This window comes from Truncatella angustata (genome assembly GCF_020726525.1).
Source record: "Truncatella angustata strain MPI-SDFR-AT-0073 chromosome Unknown BKA67scaffold_1, whole genome shotgun sequence".
NCBI classification, from domain to species: Eukaryota; Fungi; Ascomycota; class Sordariomycetes; order Amphisphaeriales; family Sporocadaceae; genus Truncatella; species Truncatella angustata.
This window is the reverse complement of record NW_025763381.1, coordinates 1,817,476-1,838,245: the sequence shown is the minus strand read 5'-3', so window position 1 is coordinate 1,838,245 and position 20,770 is coordinate 1,817,476. Positions and strand designations below refer to the sequence as shown.

General features: G+C 48.5%; 3 protein-coding genes across 3 annotated transcripts; 1 reads left to right on the top strand and 2 right to left on the bottom strand.

Moving 5' to 3' along the window:
* Positions 1 to 843: 843 nt before the first annotated feature.
* BKA67DRAFT_14498 (uncharacterized protein) lies at positions 844 to 2,807 on the bottom strand. The gene is made up of 3 exons (XM_046095079.1): positions 2,193 to 2,807; positions 1,366 to 2,142; positions 844 to 1,309 (listed from the first exon to the last, which is right to left on the bottom strand). Exons 1-3 carry the CDS (start codon positions 2,558 to 2,560, stop codon positions 1,297 to 1,299), a joined length of 1,158 nt encoding a protein of 385 aa, XP_045963596.1. The 5' UTR covers positions 2,561 to 2,807; the 3' UTR covers positions 844 to 1,296.
* On the bottom strand, positions 2,805 to 10,874 carry BKA67DRAFT_589488 (cell morphogenesis N-terminal-domain-containing protein; the record flags this gene model as incomplete). The annotated part of the gene is made up of 8 exons (XM_046104465.1): positions 2,805 to 2,826; positions 3,319 to 3,493; positions 3,530 to 3,629; positions 3,672 to 4,119; positions 4,153 to 4,383; positions 4,414 to 5,033; positions 5,064 to 10,590; positions 10,699 to 10,874. The coding sequence occupies 8 exons, from the start codon at positions 10,872 to 10,874 to the stop codon at positions 2,805 to 2,807; spliced, it is 7,299 nt and encodes a 2,432-aa protein (XP_045963595.1).
* A 2,895-nt stretch (positions 10,875 to 13,769) lies between these two features.
* On the top strand, positions 13,770 to 16,021 carry BKA67DRAFT_14403 (uncharacterized protein). Its single transcript, XM_046095071.1, has 2 exons — positions 13,770 to 13,964; positions 14,027 to 16,021. The coding sequence occupies exon 2, from the start codon at positions 14,054 to 14,056 to the stop codon at positions 15,872 to 15,874; it is 1,821 nt and encodes a 606-aa protein (XP_045963594.1). The 5' UTR covers positions 13,770 to 13,964; positions 14,027 to 14,053; the 3' UTR covers positions 15,875 to 16,021.
* Positions 16,022 to 20,770: the final 4,749 nt, after the last annotated feature.

Sequence of the window (20,770 nt, the reverse complement as noted above, 5' to 3'; positions counted from 1 at the left end):
TGATCTCCCGACCGGGACACTACTCTTTTCGGGTCGTGCAGTCCGCCATCCCAGAACGACAAGTCTCTCAGCATGCCACCACGTAGGCCGAGATGGAGACGCATACCCACCGGTGGTTTTCGTCGATTAGGATCGGCGTCACTACGGGACGTGATTTCTTTTTGTTGCAAGGACAGGATTATCAGGGTTGGTCTCACAGTCAATGAACTCATGAATTCTAAACGTGCTAATGCTTCCTCCTAAAGATCTAACATCTTGTCCTCTCCTCAAACTTATAGCTATGAGTCGTCAGCAGTCGGCTGCCATGCCCTTGCCAGGCGAAAGGTTTTGCTCGTAACCAGGCATGATCGAAATCGTGAATAATGACTTCCGGTCGCTGACCCCAGCGTTAATCAGTGTCAGAACCCACTGATTTGGATTTCTGTTTTGGATATAGCCACTAATTGATTACACAGGCTTCGCTGTTGTTAATAATATAGGTGATATGCGCTATATCTGTCAACTGCACCAGAATACCGGCTTCGACTTAATAAGTTAAACATCTGATGTGTTTTGCGCGTTCAAGGCCGTGCCTACAACTGCGGATTAGTTGCAAACAATGCCTAGAATAATGATTTCGACAGGCGTGCTTGCGTGCACTTCCGGCGAATCATTATGCCTTCTGTGTGTGCGCGTAACTCATCCGAAACTTTGTAGATACAAGGCCTGCATCTGTGAGATATCTCTTGGTCTAAGTTACTCGCTGGTTTCTTACGCTACGTATGATATCCTAATCTCTTCGTAGAGGATAAAACATTAAAACAATCGCTCTTCCTTTTCCCTCTTTACCGCTATACACGATGTTGTTCATATGGCGTAAGCTGATACAATACGTGCTATAAATGCCCTATTATCCCAAGAACAATATGTGTTCAGATGACTCATGATAATGTATTATACAACCATCAGGGATAGATATCGGCTACCAACTGGCGCGGAGAGGCCAACAGGCTGTTTTATCAACCTTCTTTATTTCCCAGTGCCAATTAGGGAGATTGTTTTGATTCTAGTTCCAATTCCGTCTCCCGCTTCGTAAATCATCACTTCCTCGACCAACCACTGCGAAATGAGGTTCCTTTCAAATTCAACCATCCCGCTCCATGATGGATACTTGCAATAGGGGCTCTAGGAAGTAATAACCTTGGACAATACGACTGCTCCGGAAAGATGGTCGATTGCTGGCTCACTCGTTTACAGCTCTCCTTGCTGTAATGACGTCTTGACCATACCTGAACTGGCATCCGCAGTGTGACAACCTCATTGGGACAATCTGCAGCACATATGTCAGCATATCAAGTTCCAAGACCAGATGGGAGATGAAATTACTGTTCGCAAAGTTCCGTGATGTAATCCCACGGATCTCGTCCTCTTCTCGCCACATTTCGCTCCTCTTGTTCAGCTTGGTCACGAAGCCTCACCATGTCTTCAGCACTTGGCCCGCCACACTCCACCCCTCTGTCCTTGAATCCGTCCACATCTTGGTAGAAGTGATACAGTACTGGGAACTGCCACTTCTCGACCACACTTCTTTCGCCGGAATTGTCTACCCCGACAAATAACGTCTCTCGGTACCTACGGATGATGCTGAAGTGCAAGGCCGGGCTGTCTGCTGTGTAATGACGCAGAGGGTTTTGAAAATGCGGCTCAAGCATCGGAAGATCTATAGTCAGCGCAAAATCGCCATTTTCGGCGGCTTTCGCCAAGGGTGCTAGTATGGCCCGCTCATCCACGACGGCCCAGGGACACTTGTTGTTGTGGTCCAAGCTGACATGAAGGGCCTGCAATTGTCTGAGCTGGGAAATGTTTACAGACATCTCACGCCAGCGTTGCTGTGCTGCTGCCCAGTGCTCACCCACGGCAGAGACGGCCGGACCAGGGGTCTGGTCGACATCGTCGTTGGCCGTAACGCGCCCCCAGCCCTCACAGAAGTCGACGTCTAGCTTGAAGGTCATGCCCAGTCGCTTGACGTGTGAAAACGACATGCCGAAGAATTTCGGAGCAAGAGTCCGGCTGTTCACTCCCCGACATATTTGGGAGAGTGCCGCGGGATCTGTGATGTGGATGGTGGTGAAATCCGCGACGAAAGTAGCGACGTCGATATAACTGCCTTTGGTAAGCCCAGAATGGGGCTGGCTGGGCAGTCACATACGTACAGTCTTTTGCACGCCCGAGACATGGACTGTACGTAGTTCCCGGCTACGCCGTGACTATTGTGCACGCCCTTGGCCAGTTCTTCGCATTTCCAGTGCTCCCCCCACGATGATGCGATGCGCCGGGTCCACATCGCCGTGTCAGCCTTGGAGCGGTTGGCGTATTGCGAGATATAACTCTCGAGTTCCCGGTTCCGTAATCGCTCCTGCACGCAGAGAGATAGACGGATATGGTCTTGGTGCAGATAGACATGAACATCATGGTGGAAGAACTGCCTGTATATCTCGCGACGGGTTTCGTTTGGCAGAAGAAAGAGGGTGCTCTGTGCTTGAGCTTCAAACCCCCACTGGCTATGATCCGAGGTGGTCATGGTTAGGCAATATATCTCGGATGGCTCTCTCGACTCTACTCTAGGTGGTAGGCTAAGATTTGTGCGATTAAATCATGAATATATGGTATTGTGAGCGATGTCAGAATAAGTTGTGAACCTGGTCCCCCGCATTTCCCCCACCGTTAAGCCATTAATCAGACCAAAGCCTGGTACATTAGAATCACCAGATAGATACAAGACTAGGAAGGTTTTCAAGAGGTTTGGTGGACCGTGGTGGTTGTACTCACTGACTGGCATTGTAATTTCTTAACCAAGATAGCAAGCCAATCCTTCATCCGAACGTCCTCCACCTGACTAACCGGCCACTGGCTACCTGCGAACCACACTGGATCCTCACATTCTCATACAACCATATTCCAGCCTCGCGTATCAGCTCGCAATGATACTCTAAACTCAAAGTAGATGTGGCGTACATATATGTTGCGCGCTGTCTTTTCAACAAAATATATTGCCTGATATTATGGACACACTATGTACAACCAGCAAACCCGTATAACTCGCTTGCAAACATGGATCTTTACACAATTCTTTTTATGTAGATATCTTCATTATTTCTTTATTTGTTCAAGAAATTCTGTGGCACCTTTGGTACCTGCGGATTTGGAACTTGGTTCATCTGTGTCCTGAACAGATCCCTTTGCCTGTCCATATCTCTTGATCTCCCACCTGTCAGCCTGCGCATGTGTGTTCGTGTCGCCTGCTTGACGGGCCGAATCATATTTTCCAAGAAGAACGACCCGTCCCCAGACCCGTCCGTATTTTGCCTATCATCGTCGCCATCCGAGAAGACATCTTCGTTAAATTCGTCATCTGAGGTCACCTCGCCAATCTGCGAACTATATGTGGGTACCATTGGGGATGTAATTGAGCGATTGATTAACCCCGGGCGGAGTGTCGGTTCGGCACTGAATGCTGCCGGGTTCATGGTATTCGGAGGTTGTAACTCACGTGGAGAAGGACCAGGAGGCGGGCGATCCACGAAGCCGTTCTGGAACGAGGTGTTGCTAGATGCCTGGTGCAAGATTGGAAGAATCTGCTCATCGTAGAGCTGGGTGGTGCTTTCATACCCTTCGGGCGAAAATTCGGTCACCGTATGTGAGGAACGCCCTTCGCTAGGCGGACTCTGCGACATGTCATCAAAGAAGTCGTCTAAACTGTCCAGCTTTGTGACGAGGTCAGCATTTATCTGTGCTTCGCCGCGGATTTCATCGGACATCATCGTATCTGTGCGGTCCGGCATTTGGAAGTAGCCGTAATGGAAGTCATCATTGTGGAACTCCACGTCAGGCGTTGGCGTAGGATCTGTGGGAATGCCATTTTCCGCATCAGTTTGGCACATGTAGAAAGCAGCATGGATGTTTGCACGGGTGACATCGGTCTTTTTCGCAGGTACAGGTACAGCCCAGCCGGACTCCTCGGGTATGCCAAACAAGCTTTGTGTTCGTTCGTACTCCTTACGGGTGGCTTTCGACGAGGACTGCGTCATGCTCATCCGTAGATGGTGCTTGTCCATAGATGACCCTGGCATTGCCATCATGCTGTCAAGAACTTGCAGTGCCTCCATACAATACTGCGTCTGAAGCAATCGCAGGAGTGGTGAAATGAGATCTGATCCATGGCCGGCGATTTCCGGCCTGCGCATTTCAGTTTCCGGAATGACGATAGTCAATATGCGCATTGTCATGATCTTGACAGATGAGATACTGTTCGTGAGAAATCCCATCAACATGACTAGCATCTTAAAGTCCAACTGCGGCAAATACACATCCCGGAGTGCCGTGAAGAATTCCCAAAGGAACTCACTACTGTGCTGATATTGACAGGTCATTAACTTGTCGAGAGCCACGCAGATGCCATGAAAGTCTTGAGCATCCGCAACTGCGTAAAGAATCTCAGCTGTGTTAAAAACATCTTCGGACAGGTCATTAATGTTATTATCCATCGCTTCCAGGAACCGTGGGAAATTAGCAATGGCTGCGAAGAACAGGCGGTCATCGTTCCCAACAAGAGGATCGCTGGCTAGTACAACCAATTTAGCAAGGGTTTTCAGGGTAGGCTCGAGGCAAAGGGAAGACCGTAATCCTGTGTACATAAGTGGTTGGATGCCCTCAAATGTTCCGTCCCACCTTGGTGGGCGACCATCCAACAACGCCTGCCTAACAACTGGATCATGGAAGTCAAGCTTGTCAAGGTATTCGTTAAGCATCTCGACTGCCTCCAAGAATTCTCGTTCGTTGATCGACTCAAGACATGCGCATGCTGTCCAGAAGAGTTGAGGTAATTCCAGTAACTTTTCTGGCTCGAGCTTTACGATGAGCGTTTTTAGTGTTGTGAGGATCTCCATGGAGAAGGTCTGGATCTCGGAATCCTCATCTGCAATAGTATTGGACAGACGGGCGAGCATATCGCCAAGCATTAGCTGGTCCAAAGAGGACAAAACGCATCGGAAGATCTGGAAAGACCGGCATGCCAAGTGTCTTACAGGACAGGAAGTGGCCCATGTCAATGACAGTTTGCTCCACTGCTCTTTGATTCCGGGGAAAGTCACCTCGAAGGTTTTCACGACTTCAGAGGTAAGGTACTCCATGCTTTGAGGTACCTTTGTATCTCGGTCACCTGTTTTTCCATTGCTGTCCTCATAGCCCCATACCACAATTTTATCGTGGCGACGTACGGCATCAATGACATTCTCAATGGAATTTTTGGTCTCTGCTGGAGTAGCATCATCCATCTTGGATACGACCAACTCGTGAATCAAATGGACGAGCATTTCTCGTGCTTGTTCCTGCACGAGCGGCGTGTAATGATCCCAAAGCACTGTCACAACTTGCAGAAGTATGGGCAGACTATCCGCGGATAATTGCACCGGGGAAACCATTAGATCGACAAGGAGTATGAGTGACAGTTGCCCAAGAGAAAACCCTGCCTGTTTAGTACCAACGGGTAGTGCTTGGTTTAGGTCGGCACAATGAGGGAAATGGTTGATATCGGGGGGTGGCGGCGCGATATCTCTTTTCTCGTTTGGCACCATGGCTTTTGGTGTAATTTGCATTAGTAGAAACTCTACGACCTTAATGCCTGGGCTAGTGGGACTGCTTGACAGGAACACAACGATCTGCTTGGCGTATTCGACAAAGTTCTGCTCGCGTCGCTCAAGACAGAGCGAAATGATGAAGTCAAGGACAAGCCGAACGTTGCCTGGATGCGGTCCAGTAGCCAGAGCTTGCCAGAGTGCTTGGACTTCGTTGTGCAGAGCGGAGCCCGACTTGATTGTCAATTCTAAGAGATTGGCAAGAAGCACGTAAGAATTCGCAATGGGCCCGCCGTTGGGATCAACCTTGAGCTCGATAGTCTGAATCCATGGTAGAATGACGGCTACCATATTTTGCTTGGCACCATTGGAAATACCCTCGAAATAAAGTGCAAATTCCGAGAATATGTGGAAAGCGAGCTCAGGATGTTGCTTCGCAAGGCGCTTTGATATCTCAAACTGTGCTAGCTTATAAACAGCTTTCGTCTTATCAGAGATGCTGATGTCGAAGTCCTGGATTTTGGAGCTACGAGCTGCTTGCTGATGTTCTTCAAGTGCCCTGAGGACACGAGCTGACTTTGACCTTATATCACTTAGTTCGTTTCCAAGCGCAAACAAACATAGTCCAAGAAGTCTCCAGAATGGAGTCGGGTAGTTGATGTTCTCCAGGAGGACCTCTGTTATCACCGTGAAATAACTCTCGAGCACTTTCGATACTGTAGTAGTGTAGCATGCGCGAATGCATACATCCAGTAGATAGGGAAATTCTTGATTAGAAACGATCAGGTTCTTGAGTGCCTGTCTACCGATCAGGTTCAGCCTGTCACTTCCGGAATTGAATATAGACTCAATCCACATCAGCATGCGGCGCATGTCAAATTGAAGCACTGCACCACTTTCAGTTGTTACACTGACAGGACCTGCGCAGAGAGCCGCCATGGCGCTCAGGGCCGCCGTCCTAAGATTCCTCTTCTCGATCTCCATGGCGGCGGTGACAGTCCCGCGCTCACTGAGAGACTGCTGGTCGATCATGGATTGCCGCATACTCTCCTCTCGTTGGTGTATCTGAGACTGGTTTGGAGAAAATCCGCACCAGTCTTCCATTAAAGAGAATGAAGACTTTCGTGACTCGAATGTCATCCACCGAGAAGGATCTTTAGTGCGAGCAATGCCTTCAAATAACTCCTCCATTAACCCACAATAATGACGACGGAGCTTCTGAAATTCCCAGTCCATCTGAACTTCGCCATCCATAAGGAAGAGTTTGAGGTCTTTTGTGAAAACACAAAGATTGTTTAGGATCCATTCGTCTTGGAAGACATCGGCATCTTTCAGAAAGTGGGATGTAAGTTTGTACACGTGAGTCAACTCTGTCCGTAACAGGTCCATCTTTCGATTACGTCGAGGACTACTAGCGGTACGCTGATGCAGGCGAGTCCTGGCTTCATCGTTGCATCTAGATACTTGACCGGAAAGCTCTTCTAGTAGGGTTCTGAATATATTTTTATTGATTGAACCCATGGCGACCACAACCGCTTCTCTTACTGACGTGGACGTAACTGAGAGTAAGGGATTCAAATATTTGAAGAGGACGCGCGCTGAAATGATTTTGTCCAGTGACTTCGATGGTTTTCGCCCGTGCTGATTTTCTCGTGATGCTGCAGATGGGAAGGGACCGGTATCCACAAGAGTTGTACAAGCAAATATAAGATACAGCTTGAACTGCTCAACCAGTACGTCGGGTTGCGTTGTAGGAGTTCTAACGGTGTGTCTGGCACTACCTGGCTCACTGCCATAGTATAAGCCTCTTGTAGGCTCGGACAGAACGACAATACCCTTGTACATCTGCATTATGCGATTGCATACCAAGTCCCGGCTGATCGTCACCGTGAAAGGACACCGCTCATAGGCTATGCGGATAAGGTTGGGGAAAATTTTGAACCATAGTGTTGTGTCATATGAAACGTCACTAGTGCACAGCTCAACCAAGGCACCGCGATTGTTACTCTTTTGAATACCGCGCTGCAGTCGACTACGCTCGGCCACAGACAGATGCTCATCCTTAAAGCTCATGACGTGTACCGAGTCATTGTCAAGAATGTCAATGAGGCGTTGAGTATCATTTTCTGACCCACCATCTTTTCCAAGGGCTGAGTCGAACTCGGTGATTAGACGAAGGACCGTAACGGCATAGTATCTCACTCTTCGTGACTGAGAACAGAGAAAGAACAAGCCACGAGCTTCAACATGTTCGACTTCTGCCCATATACTTGATAAATCGAGCTTCATACCTCGCTTGTCATTAATTGCCTTGTCGTTTGGATCAGATATGGCATCTTTAGTCTTCTGTTTTATCTCATCTCTCCAGATCTGGAGGAGCTCAACATAAAGTCGTAAAGTGTTCTCGATATGACCCGGACCAAGCATACCACCATCGGACATCGTTGAATATCGATCATCGAAATTGAATATGAACCGAGCGAACCCCATGGTAACTTGATATGCATGTGATTGTCGTGCGATGGACTTCAAGGACTGTGCAGATGACTCGGCAATATTTGTTTGAACATGAGCAGTGCCCGTGCAAAGAAGATTGATTAAGGAGTTGAACGGAATGTCGGCCGGGAGACAACGAGGTAGAGCTTGCACAGCAACATGGAGTAACTCGTAGAACGCCTGTTTCTGTTCAGCGGGGTTCTGATTGTCGTCTCGTCTAGAGAAGTTGAATGTCTCAGCGATTGGGGTCTTCGGCCCTGGGCTGTTAAACTTCTCATCAAGAGCCGCTTGCCCTCCAAAAGTGTCGTCGCAGATAATAGTGATCTTGCCGAGAATCCCTGAGAACTTTTTGTAGTACTCCTTGACAGCGTCACTTAAAGCACCGACATGCACCGGCTTAGAAAGAGTCTCGTCGTGAGAGACCGGCGGGAGCGGGGAGCAAGGTAGCCCCCGAGCAGACTTGGTTGAAGGGGAAACCGGTATCGATTGTTCAGTCGTTGGCGGGCTAACGTAGTCTAAAGGAAAAGGCGGCCGACCTTGCTCGCCCTTTTCCAAGTCTGCCATGATAACTAGGAATGCTCTTATACCCATGACCATTCTGTCAGGGTCGAGCTGTTCTACTTTCAGTTCTGTGTGAGTGTTAAACAGCTCGGCGTTGACTAGTGGGAAAATGATATTTTTGAAACAATACTCGGGACATCTGAACCCGATGATTCTGATGATCTGGACAAGTGGCCCAGATACGGTGGTATCAGCCGCCGTGTAAATTCGTTTGTTTGGTGGAAGCACTAGTTTCATCACCTCATCCAACTTCCGTGCCACTGCAGATGGAGTATCACTGCAGCGGTACAAATATGCCCATAGCAATCGCGATATCACTTGCAGGCAAACCAGTCTCGAATTGCGATCCTTGAGCCGGGTCTGAAGAGGCAAGATCATCTGAAGCCATTGCGATGCGGACGTTTCCGGAGGGGACATACAGATCATAGTCGCCGTTAATGGGAATGCGGCCTGCCAATGACGTGGCTTGATAAACATGGAAGCCAGGCGAGGACTTATATTGCTGATGACCTCACTCCATTTTGGATGCGTGAGGTGGCTGTTGCTTGCTTTGCCTGCTATGGGCAGAAGGAGAGTCTCGAGAACTTGACAAAAGGCTGACTTGACTTTCTGTCCATGTGACCGAGCAAACTGCTGGCCTAATGCTATCAGAAAATCACAGGACTGATCCCAAGCTGTGTCTGGCGAGACCTTCAATCGAAGATGCTTCATACCACCCAGCACTAATTCCACCTGTCCTTCAGGATCGCGGTTCGGGACTGTTGGGCTCCTGACAGTCAAATCTTGAAGCGACCGCTCCAGGTCGACAATAAAACGGTTTGTGACGCTAACAAAGTTAATTCCGCTCATGACCCCTAGCAGCTGTGAGAAAAGATTCCAGTTTGCAAGCTTGAGTGGTGATACAAAGAGCTGTTCGATATCCGCAATCTTCAATTGGCCGAAGATTATAGCTTCGAGCTTGCCCTCCATCTCCTGGGTAATAGAGCTCAGAGAGCTCTGGCTAATGACCTCGAGCAAAACGCGACATAAAACGTAGATCGATACAATAGACCGCCGTTCGGCTTGGGCTACGTACTCCTGCTTTGCGGCAAGCGACGTTTGTCCATGGCTTGATTCGTTCTCCACAGGCATGCCATTTGCTGTTGCAATGTGCACAGGTTCCGTATTTCGCCGTAGTAACGGGACTCCAGGCATATTGCCCCTGGATTGCTGAAGTTGATTTCGTGCCTGACCCGCAGCTTCACTCTTTTGTTTCCTCCATAGCATTATCAAGTCAATTAGAGGCTTCGGCTTCTGACTCGCAATATGTCCCAAGGCGGCAATAAATTGATCAAAGGCAGGGTCGGCACCAGGGCCACAGATGTGTTCAATCTGCGGTTCTGGGTCAAAAGGGATCGTAATGCATTCATTCAGCTTTTCCTCCGCCAGCGCAATGAAATGCGTGAACAAGACGTGCAGTGCGTACTCGCCCACCGTTTTCTGCTCATGTTGATGGCGCGACGGGTTGGAGGACTGTTGAGAATGATCACGTCTGGACTTGCTTTGCATGCGGTCGAGCTTCTTTTGAGTAGTAGCAGTGTTGCTGTTGCTCTCTGTAGTAGACAAAGTCCTTTGCAATGAGGGGTGGACACTCGCGGTGGCGGTCGACCCCGAAAGAGCAGTCGAAGGGCGGGAACTCATCGTCGAGTCGGACTCCAAACGGCCTGCTGCATGCATGTCTAATCGTTCCGGCAGAAGGCCAGCCCCAGCTGCAGCTATTATCTGCGGGCTGAGCGGACTTGACGACGAACTGGCCAGACTTCCATTCCGCGAGTGTTGAAAGCCATGGACAATTGACGTCTGCCGGTGATGTCCATACGCAAGGCCTTTCGGGTCTCCTGCTCTTTCTGCTATACCACCGACAATGGGGCGCGACAAGGCACTGTTCGAGCGAGAAGGCGATGCGGCAGAGATGGGTGACTCGGGGATGCCGGCAAGGGGGCCTGACTGAAGCTTTTCAAGGGATGATTCGCGTGAGTGAGCGGCGGACCGACTGATGGGAGGGTCTAAGGCGAATGGTCGTTGAGCTTTGTCCCATGTGGCTTCATCGTCGTCGTGCAGATTCAATCGCAAAATCGACCGAGGAGAGTATCTCAATGTATCCTGCTGGATATGTTCTGGTAGCGCCTGCGACGGAGCTGTGTAGTAGGACAGAGTGGTCAGCATAGGAGTAGAACCAACAGATCATAAACAGTTATGTAGGTTACACCCCTCATTTGTGAAACATCGAATAGCGTAAGCCGAGGAGACTCGAGAATGCAGAAGCGTCAAACGTTCACTCATTTGGGCGCACAGATTCCGGCCAATGGGTCGCAACAGGGCGGGCGGCTTGCTCACAACTTTTTTTCGAGGATTCAATGACAAGGGTATGAATGTGCGACACGGGACTAAACTCACCCATCATCGAAGTCACCGGCACATCTCCGTTATGAGCAGCACGGGAGACAGCGCGCGTTGTCAGATCGTGTCTTTCGTGGTTTCAGTTCATTTGTGGGAGAAGAGGCAGCGCATCAATATGACGAAAGATAAGTGTCTGGGTTCAATCATGACCAGCCAAGACGTCAGTCGGCTTCTCCTGGTTCGTTGCTGAAGGTGGTGTTTCTGCGGAACTCAAGGGCCCAAGGAAACGGTGTACTGATGTCTAAGAGATTCTATGGAAGTTGAAGTGTGCTCGTAGCTGAGTCGTGTTTTCGAGCGTTTGTTCGTCCGTCAAGACTTGATCGACACCACTCTTGCTTTTTCAGCGGCACTGGCCTCATTCAATCAAAGCTTCTACGGTATCTGGTTGCGAATGTAAGCTAAGGTCGGCCTGCGAGGCACTAACCAATCAGGAATGAGACACATGCCAACGACCTGTCAGTGTCAAATGCTCGGTAAATGGTAGGAATTCGTGGGCTTGATGCGCCTATGGAAAAAAGCGAAGCAAGAACAGCATCTAGGAAACCCCACCCCAGAAACAGGTGTCAAGCCACCGCGAAATCACAGTATACAAGACCACTGAGGCTTCGGTGCACTGCACAGGTGCTGCCAAGTCGCTGAGTTGTAGCAAGAGGTGTGTCCTGGCGCAAGCGGTCGGAATAAACATTAAATGGAAGAAGTATCTTGATACTCGTACGCTTTTGATACACGAATCTACTCCTACTCTTTCGAGAACAAGCCAAGGACTGCATGTGGCCGTGGCCGAGTTAGGATGTAAATTAGGTTAGGGTCTGGATGGTTTGCTCGGGTTTTCTCTGCTGGACGCTTACAGCAATTCCGGGCGATTGCACCTTGAGGGGTGCATGTATTGGGTGGCTACTGAAAACGGTTCTGAAAGGATAGCAACTTCTGATGTGAGTCCGGAACCTCGAAACTCACGGTTTCGGCAATTCATAAGCTTCCGAGCCGTTCTCAGATACCCATATGGGAAGTGCCCGCAGCTGTTTGCTACACTGCTGCATACTAACGCTACATCTACTCGAACTTAGTGATAACCGCCGAATCAAGAAATATACTTTTCCCAACCTTTTATCAGGTAGGTACTGCCATTGGATGCAATAGAACAAAACAGCCTTCAACCGCCGGCAATATGCCCCTCAGCTACATCTGAGTATATCGCACATTAGTCATCCTTCACCATGAAGCGAATTTGGTGTGCTTGATCCACAAGCAAGTACCGCGATCACGTAACTCATCCCGATCGTTAAATTTCGCGGTGGACAAGCAACGAACGATATCGGCAGTGTAACACCCCACAGCAGAAATGTCGATCCTGGGGATTGACTGGACGCAGATGCGGACTTCCGGAGAATGAAAACTGCACGCTGAAGCAAACAAGACGTCAAATGCCGTTCCCACAGCCGATGGTCTGCTAATTTTTATGTGTGTGATAAGATTCTGTGTGAACCGATTCAGCGTCGTAAAAGGAATGGAATGTCTGCACTTGGGATGCGGCTCTAAATTGGAGGTCGCGCGGCCTTAGGATTATCATGACTAAATACGCCCAGCCAGAAGTCACCGGTTGTAATACCTTGTAGATGACACAATGGTAACATGCTCCAAGTCCCGACTCCAGCTCCGGCCCGTGAGGTTGAGAGTCTTTAATGGAACGCGAGTTTTGCTTTATTTCATTTTTATATGTGATAGTTGATGAGTTTCAATTATGTCCATGAATTATTCAATGCATAGATGACGGCTACCAAAGTATCAACAGTATCAGTCCAAATAGTTAGTTGACGGGTGTATTATAAGTGTGGTCAATTCCTTGAACTGTTAATAATCTATTATTATCTAAGCGGATGGATGCCTTCTCGTCTGACAATCTGAGCTGACGGGTTCCGGCGATTAGGTTCATTCCTACGGACAGCCACAATAGTTACTGCTTAGGCCCGACAGACAACGTTGTAACCGCCGTACTATACACGTAGAAAAGGATAATTTGAATAGTGGCAGATGCTACCACTTCAGGGCCGCAATAGAAACGCGAGCACGAGCACGAGCACGAGCACGAGACCTTGCAGTCTGCAAACGTTGGTTCGAGGAGGAGCCGCCTCCTCAAGCGGAAATGAGCTCGGGATGCCGGGGCTTTCCAATGGAGATGTGGCCAAAGTCCAGGTCCAATGGGGCGCTAAGATTGAGGCGACGAGCACATCGGTGGCCGACCTTCGCTCCATGGCATCCGTGCCATCCCAATCGAATGATGGCCCCCCATCACTGCCTTCTCGCCTTCTGGACCCCTGGCCAGCAGCCGGCTGTTTAGCTCGGCTTGGCCCCATCGTTCAAGGTTCACAAAGCGACTTTGCACTCTTCCATTGCTGTGTAGCAGGGGGGAATCTCACAAACCCCGGTAGAAAACCGTAGGATCCTTTACATAGTAAGGGCTTACTGACGGAGTACTTTATTGTGTGTTGTCCTTATCGAAATCTTCCGATCAAGACCGTTGATTCTCTTCTTTCCGGCGTAATCTCCAGGGTTTGACCGGTTTCTTGCTCGTTTCCTTGCGTTATTTGTCAGATTGTAAGAAGCGTGGCCTCGGGGCGAAACAGCTCCAGCTTTTTGCGATTCCGGAATCTCAATCCGCTGGTATTGAGCTGCGTTCCGAACAACTCCTACCGCTTGGTGGCAACCTACGACCCATCGACACATTTCATCTTTCATCCCTGGACCTCCTGCCAGCATCTCCAGGCGCAACCCCCGACGCCTCCACCGTTCGGCTGTCTCATTGGCTAGCATCGAAATAAGTCCCCGTACTGGTGGTGAATCACTGGGCAGTATTCCGTAAGATCCACCGCTCGAGAGATCAAAAGCCACCTTGATTCACAACGCTCACGATACCGCAGCCTGCATAGTTTCCAGCAACGAGCAAAATGGCACAACTCGACACTTTGGACTTGATTGTCCTCTCGGTCATTTTACTGGGTACCGTCGCCTATTTCACCAAGGGGAAGTTCTGGGGCGTCACCAAGGACCCCTACGCAAACTCCTTTGCCAACGGCAATGCGCTGAAGGCCGGAAAGACCAGAAACATAATAGAGAAGTTGGAAGAGACAGGGAAGAACTGTGTCATTTTCTATGGATCACAAACCGGTACTGCTGAGGATTATGCCTCCAGACTCGCCAAGGAGGGTAAGAGCCGTTTCGGCCTTGACACCATGGTAGCCGACCTTGAGGACTACGACTACGAGAACCTCGACGCCATCCCCGAAGACAAGGTTGTCATGTTCGTCCTTGCCACCTATGGTGAGGGAGAGCCCACCGATAACGCTGTGGATTTCTACGAGTTCATCACCGGCGAAGATGTTAGCTTCTCCGAGTCCGCTGATCCTGCCTTGGGTAACCTCAAGTATGTCGCCTTTGGTCTGGGCAACAACACTTATGAACACTATAATTCTATGGTCCGCAACGTCAACAAGGCGCTTGAGAAGCTCGGTGCGCACAGAATCGGCGAGGCAGGCGAGGGCGATGATGGTGCCGGTACTATGGAAGAAGACTTTTTGGCATGGAAAGAGCCCATGTGGGCCGCTCTTGCCAAGACTCTTGGTCTTGAGGAGCGTGAGGCGCAATACGAACCTGTGTTCGGTATTGTCGAGCGTGAGGGCTTGACCAAGGATTCTCACGAGGTGTACGTTGGCGAACCGAACAAGATGCACCTCGAAGGCTCTGCCAAGGGTCCCTTTAATGCCCACAACCCATACATCGCCCCCATCGCCGAGTCCAAAGAGCTGTTCAACGTCAAGGACAGAAACTGTTTACACCTGGAGGTCGACATTAGTGGCTCTAACCTATCGTACCAGACTGGTGATCACATTGCTGTTTGGCCCACCAACGCTGGCCAAGAGGTCGACCATCTATTGGATGTTTTAGGCTTGACCGATAAGCGATACCAGGTCATCAGCGTCAAGGCACTCGAGCCAACCGCAAAGGTACCTTTCCCCACACCAACTACTTACGATGCTATCTTGCGTTACCACATGGAGATCTGTGCTCCTGTCTCTCGTCAATTCCTCGCTACTCTGTCTGCTTTTGCTCCCGACGACGCTATCAAAGCGGAGACAGCCAAGCTCGGTAGTGACAAAGACTACTTCCACGACAAAGTCAGCAAGTATCATTACAACATCGCTGGTGTGCTTCGTACTGTCGGGAAAGGCCAAAAGTGGACCAACATCCCATTCTCTGCATTTATTGAAGGTATCACCAAGCTTCAGCCGCGTTACTACTCCATCTCGTCTTCCTCCCTAGTACAGCCCAAGAAGATTTCTATCACCGCCGTTGTTGAATCCCAACATATCCCTGACAGACTCGATCCATTCCAAGGCGTCGCTACCAACTATCTCCTGGCTCTGAAACAAAAGCAGAATGGTGATCCTAACCCAAAGCCCTTCGGTCTCACCTACAATATCACTGGTCCAAGAAACAAGTACGATGGCATTCATGTCCCTGTGCACGTTCGCCACTCGAACTTCAAACTTCCTTCTGATCCTTCGAAGCCTATTGTTATGATCGGTCCCGGTACCGGTGTTGCACCCTTCCGTGGATTCGTCCAGGAACGTGCCAAGCAAGTTGAGGACGGTGAGACTGTCGGCAAGACCCTATTGTTTTTCGGCTGCCGGAAGCGTAACGAGGACTTCATGTATGAGTCCGAATGGGAGGTTCGTACTGTCGCATTCCATGTACACGACGATCACTGACAATCATATAGGAACGTAAGAAGGTCATGGGTGATTCCTTTGAAATGGTCAATGCCTTTTCAAGAGAGGGACCCAAGAAGGTTTATGTGCAGCACCTACTCAAGGAGCGATCCAAGGAGATCAATGAGTTGCTAGAGAAGAAGGCCTACATCTATGTTTGCGGTGATGCCGCCAATATGGCGCGTGAAGTGAATACCGTGCTTGGCCAGATCATCGCCGAGCAACGGGGCATCTCTGAGTTGAAGGCAGAGGAGATTGTGAAGAACATGAGAGCCGCCAACCAATACCAGGTACGTAGCCACCTTCGCGGCGCAACTACTTCACTTTCACAAGCAGAGAATGAATTAGCAAATGCTGACACCCAACACAGGAGGATGTTTGGTCGTAGGTTTCTTTGTCAAATGGTTAACCGTGCCGACATTGGCGCTTTAGATGGATTGCATGGCCGAGGTGTTGGTTGGAGTCACAAGATCTTGGATTTAGGGCGCCGTTCGGTCCCTCGAGTCTACTTGGGCAAGAACTATCAGCTTTTGTTTAGCGTAGAAGGAAACGTGTTTTCATATATACACCATATAATGACCCAATCTTTTGAACTGCTGAAAATCCTGGAAAGATTCTAGATTCTTGCATCTAATTACATGATGTATTCCTCTCAAACCGCGTCATTGGTTCTCTAGCAAAATTCGGTATCCTTCATTGCGCACGTACGAGCTGCAGTGTTGAATAATCCAGGGTGAAGTCGTGGCTTGTTGCACTTTCAGACATGTGACAAAAGCCATAGGCGGCCAAGGACTGTAGTCATACCTTCGTCCATGTCAGCCAATGATTTGGTAATGGGGATGGTTTTCAAACATATGACAGCGCTGCACTTGCATTCAGTCTTAGCGTTTACACATCACAAACCGTTTTCGAAAAGGATTGAGTCTCATGCATGGCTTGAGCAACTGAAACTAGCCAAACAGCTTCTTAATCCCTAGAGACTCAACCGAATTTCATGGTTGAGTCTCTTGAGGTATCGTCCATTTCAATTGCTTGGGTCTGATTTACTCGGGACACCAGAAATCGATCTTGCGCCTTAGATTTACTACTCTAAGCCGCTGATATAAAGGTTCACCAAGTCACATAAATTCGGATATCAGATGGTCCAACTACCCCGCCCCATTTATCCTATATTTATGATACTGGTTGTATATCTAAAGACTTACCAAGTCAAGCGATTTCAAAAGTTCATCTATATTATATTCTTGAAAGGCTATTAGGAATTACTCATAGTATCGAGGTTAGTCAACTTTTGTATGCGCCCCGTGACATCCCTTTGCTCACTGCCAATCCAGCAGTTGCCAAGGATGGCATAGGCGCCATTGACAACGAATCCTACCACCCGGGATCATCCCAAGTATGTGAATAAGGCACTAGCGCCGTCGATGATGGGAGAGCAACCTAAAATAAACGATCACCAGTCTACTCTGATTGCTATTTTGACGATGCTTCGATGCACCAGAGTTGACTCAGAAGACTTCGAACACACGTATGAATTCTCCTCCTTCAAGGTACGGAACATGGCTTAATGTAAGAGATACTTGAGACCTGAGAGTCTGAGACACCGGTTCTTGCTTTTCAAATTTACACCAAAAGACTTGGATGTACCCATGAACAAGTTCATAAATACTTCAGCGACAATATGAGCCGGGCGGGTCAGTATCCAGTGACCCGGGAGCCTCAAAATCCAGCTTATCTGCTCATACTTTGTCGAGTTAGCTACCTCTTATATACTATCTTATTACACCAGGCAATACTACGAACCAGCACAGTACATTTACTTTACGTATTTATGTACTTTCATGCTCTGATACCTTCATATGCAAGCTTTAGCATCTGTGTACAATATAGAAGTTCAGCTATCGTCCGGCAAAGCCTGACGTGGATGGCGGAAGACTTTCTAACGGCTTCATGGAGTTGCTAGTTCGAATCCAGTGCACTTCTGAGACAGTTGGCGTTGATATGGCTGTCCTCAAATGGATTTTGTAAAGTCATCGAATCAAGTATTCGAACCCAAGAGTCCAAGCTGCAAGTTTGGTAGTCTAGTAAGTACTGTCTCCATTCGGCGTTTTCTTGTCGTACATCTTCGCAGAGAATGCTCAGTGTCTAACAGGAATTTATGTCAAGTTACCATATATCAGTTATCCGCTAGATCCGGCATTACACCGGGGCTAAATATCTGCCTGTCTACAGACAATAGCCAATTTCACACCGCGGCGACGATGTCCTGTTGGTCCATTTAGCACCGGAATCTATCCTACAAAGGCATATAGATTCTGCAAACCCTTTAAGCTTCCATCTTCCTGTCCCGATAGGCTGTTAATCACCCTAGTAGTCACACAAATCGCAATTAGTAGGCCGGGAATGAGTTGGTGCATGTAGATCTTATATGCATAAAAGATCACGATTCAAGCCTCAGACCTTGTGCCTTTCAGCTCACGCATTTATGGACCGTGTGAGCTAGAATAAGAAAAGGAAAAAGGGGAGTTTGTGTGATTCATGTATGCCACTTCTTCTAGCCACCCGCAACCAAGTATTGTACAAGTGTGTTTTGCTAAGTATGAATAGAATTAAAGATTGCTAGTCCTCATCAGATTATGGCTCGTCATTTTTACGATCATTTCACTCTATCGACGACTGGCATGTCAATGCAGTGATAATATTGCAGTGATAACATTGCAGCGTTGCCTAGGCAGGATGCTATCGAGCAATTTGTTGTCCATTGTGGTCTTTTGGAACTCGTCCCAACTCGCTACTCACCACCTCTGGTTACCTCAACGTTTAAAAAGTGTATAGGTTACCGAGGTGACTGATCACATTGTTGCAGGAGTGATTACACAAACGACTATCAGAAAAAAACAGATATCGCCATCCTAAAGATGTTGCCAGGCGCGTATGTTTCGAAAGGTCCAAAACGATCTCTTCATTTTGCTGTAGCTCCTTTTCTGTCTGGTTCATCCCGACTGCGATCATCTATAGAGACATCGCTCTTAACATAACGCATGTCTTTACGCACGAAGAATAATTTGGTTATATTTAGCCACTTCCAAAGTTGAATCCCCGTGGCTTTTGACATTCTTATATCTAAACATAACTAATGAGAAAAAAGTCTCAAGCGAGACGGTCTAATCTTGATCTCTTATTTGAATTCACAAAGCCACCACGAAAGAAAACATTACCCTGATAGTTGTCAGATCGTAGGAATTTGGAATTCCTCTTTGTGTATATTCATTGCAACGAGACCTGACGCTAGGAGAACGAGCTGTGGATAACATCACAACTTATGTTGACGGGGTGATAGTTGCCAAATTGGTAGCCTTATTATATCACCTGAAGACAGCTTGTCACAGAAGGCTTAGTTTTATAGGTAGCACCAAGGATCACAGGGGTTGGCAGAAACACGCAAAAGTACTGGACTCAGACTCGGTGGATGGAGAATATTGTCACCACCGTTGATCGGTATTCCCTAAACGCGACAAGAAGTCACAGTGCTTCAATGACCTTAAGCATGTTATAATGATTGCATCCTCCGCTGTGTGTTTGGCTGCTTCTCCCAAACTGGACACCCGTGGATTTGGTGGCAGTATTACTCGGATGTGTCTTCTTCTGGTTATTCAATCTGTTATGTGCACATATTGCGACTTCCACAGTCCGAGACAGTTTTTGAGAACTTGCAACTCAACATCAATTTCTTGGAGCTTGTCAATTCTTGGATTGACTTTCCTCCTCATCCCCAGACACAACCTCGGCCTCACCAATATCATCCAGCCTCTGCTGCACTGGACTTGCTCCTTCTTCAGCATCAACAGAAGGCATTTCATCGTGCGTAACGCAGCTTCCTGTTGAAGCAGTATAATTGCGTCAAGGTTAGTTCAGATCCCCCACACCCACCATTACCCGCTCCATGTCTTTGTCTTTGTCCTTGTCCTGGGGTCTTCAAGCTCCTCTTCTCTCCCTCCATCCATCCATCACAGCATCAACACCACATCACGACACCACAGTCTCTTCCGAATCTCACATTGCTCTCTAGCTACTCTATTTTAATTGTACTCGCTCGCTTCATACCAAACGTCTTGGTGTCATTGCCAGATTCTGCAAGGTTAGTCAATTTCCTTAGTACCGATTGTCGCCACTATCCTTCCCATATTCCCTCCCTTCCCCTGCGATTGAACTCATCCAGGTGCTGAAAAGCCATAATGATTCATGGCTGAATAAGCCAACGCCTATTCATATAGTGAACCGTTGATCTACTGTGGATTGCACTCAACCTTTGGAGGAATCGACCTTGCCCGAGAAACAATCGACGGTTGTGAGCGTGTGTGATTCTAGGACACAATCGACCTAAACTTATTTAAATACTGCTTCCACCCATCACATTACTTCTGCCTTTTACCATCACAAAACATCACTTTCTTTGGACTAACCCACTCCCATACAGAGCGGTCTTCTATCCAGCCCAGAACTCAATTCAGTCAGGCTATTGTACGAGGTAAGTTGACATGCTTTATTCCAAGCCCAGCCTATGTTTGCTCCTCACTCCATCTCATCTCATCCCAAGGTTGTTGACCACCTTTCTCCTGTTATCGGCGATGTTGAAAACCCTACCCCTATCATCGTCGATGTTGACCACGATTCCCCTATCATCGGCGAACATCAATTCCCCTTTCATCGATGGACGCTGTGGTGGCAACCATGTTGCCGAAGCTATCACGGCGAGGCCATATGGTGCCAGCATTGACGTGTTTTATGGTTTGACACCCCCAACTGTCGTCAATGCGTTCAACATCCTCGAGGCAACCTGCTGCATTATTCATTCTGCCCCCAAGTCACTGAACCAAGAGTACATCCTCTCTCTGT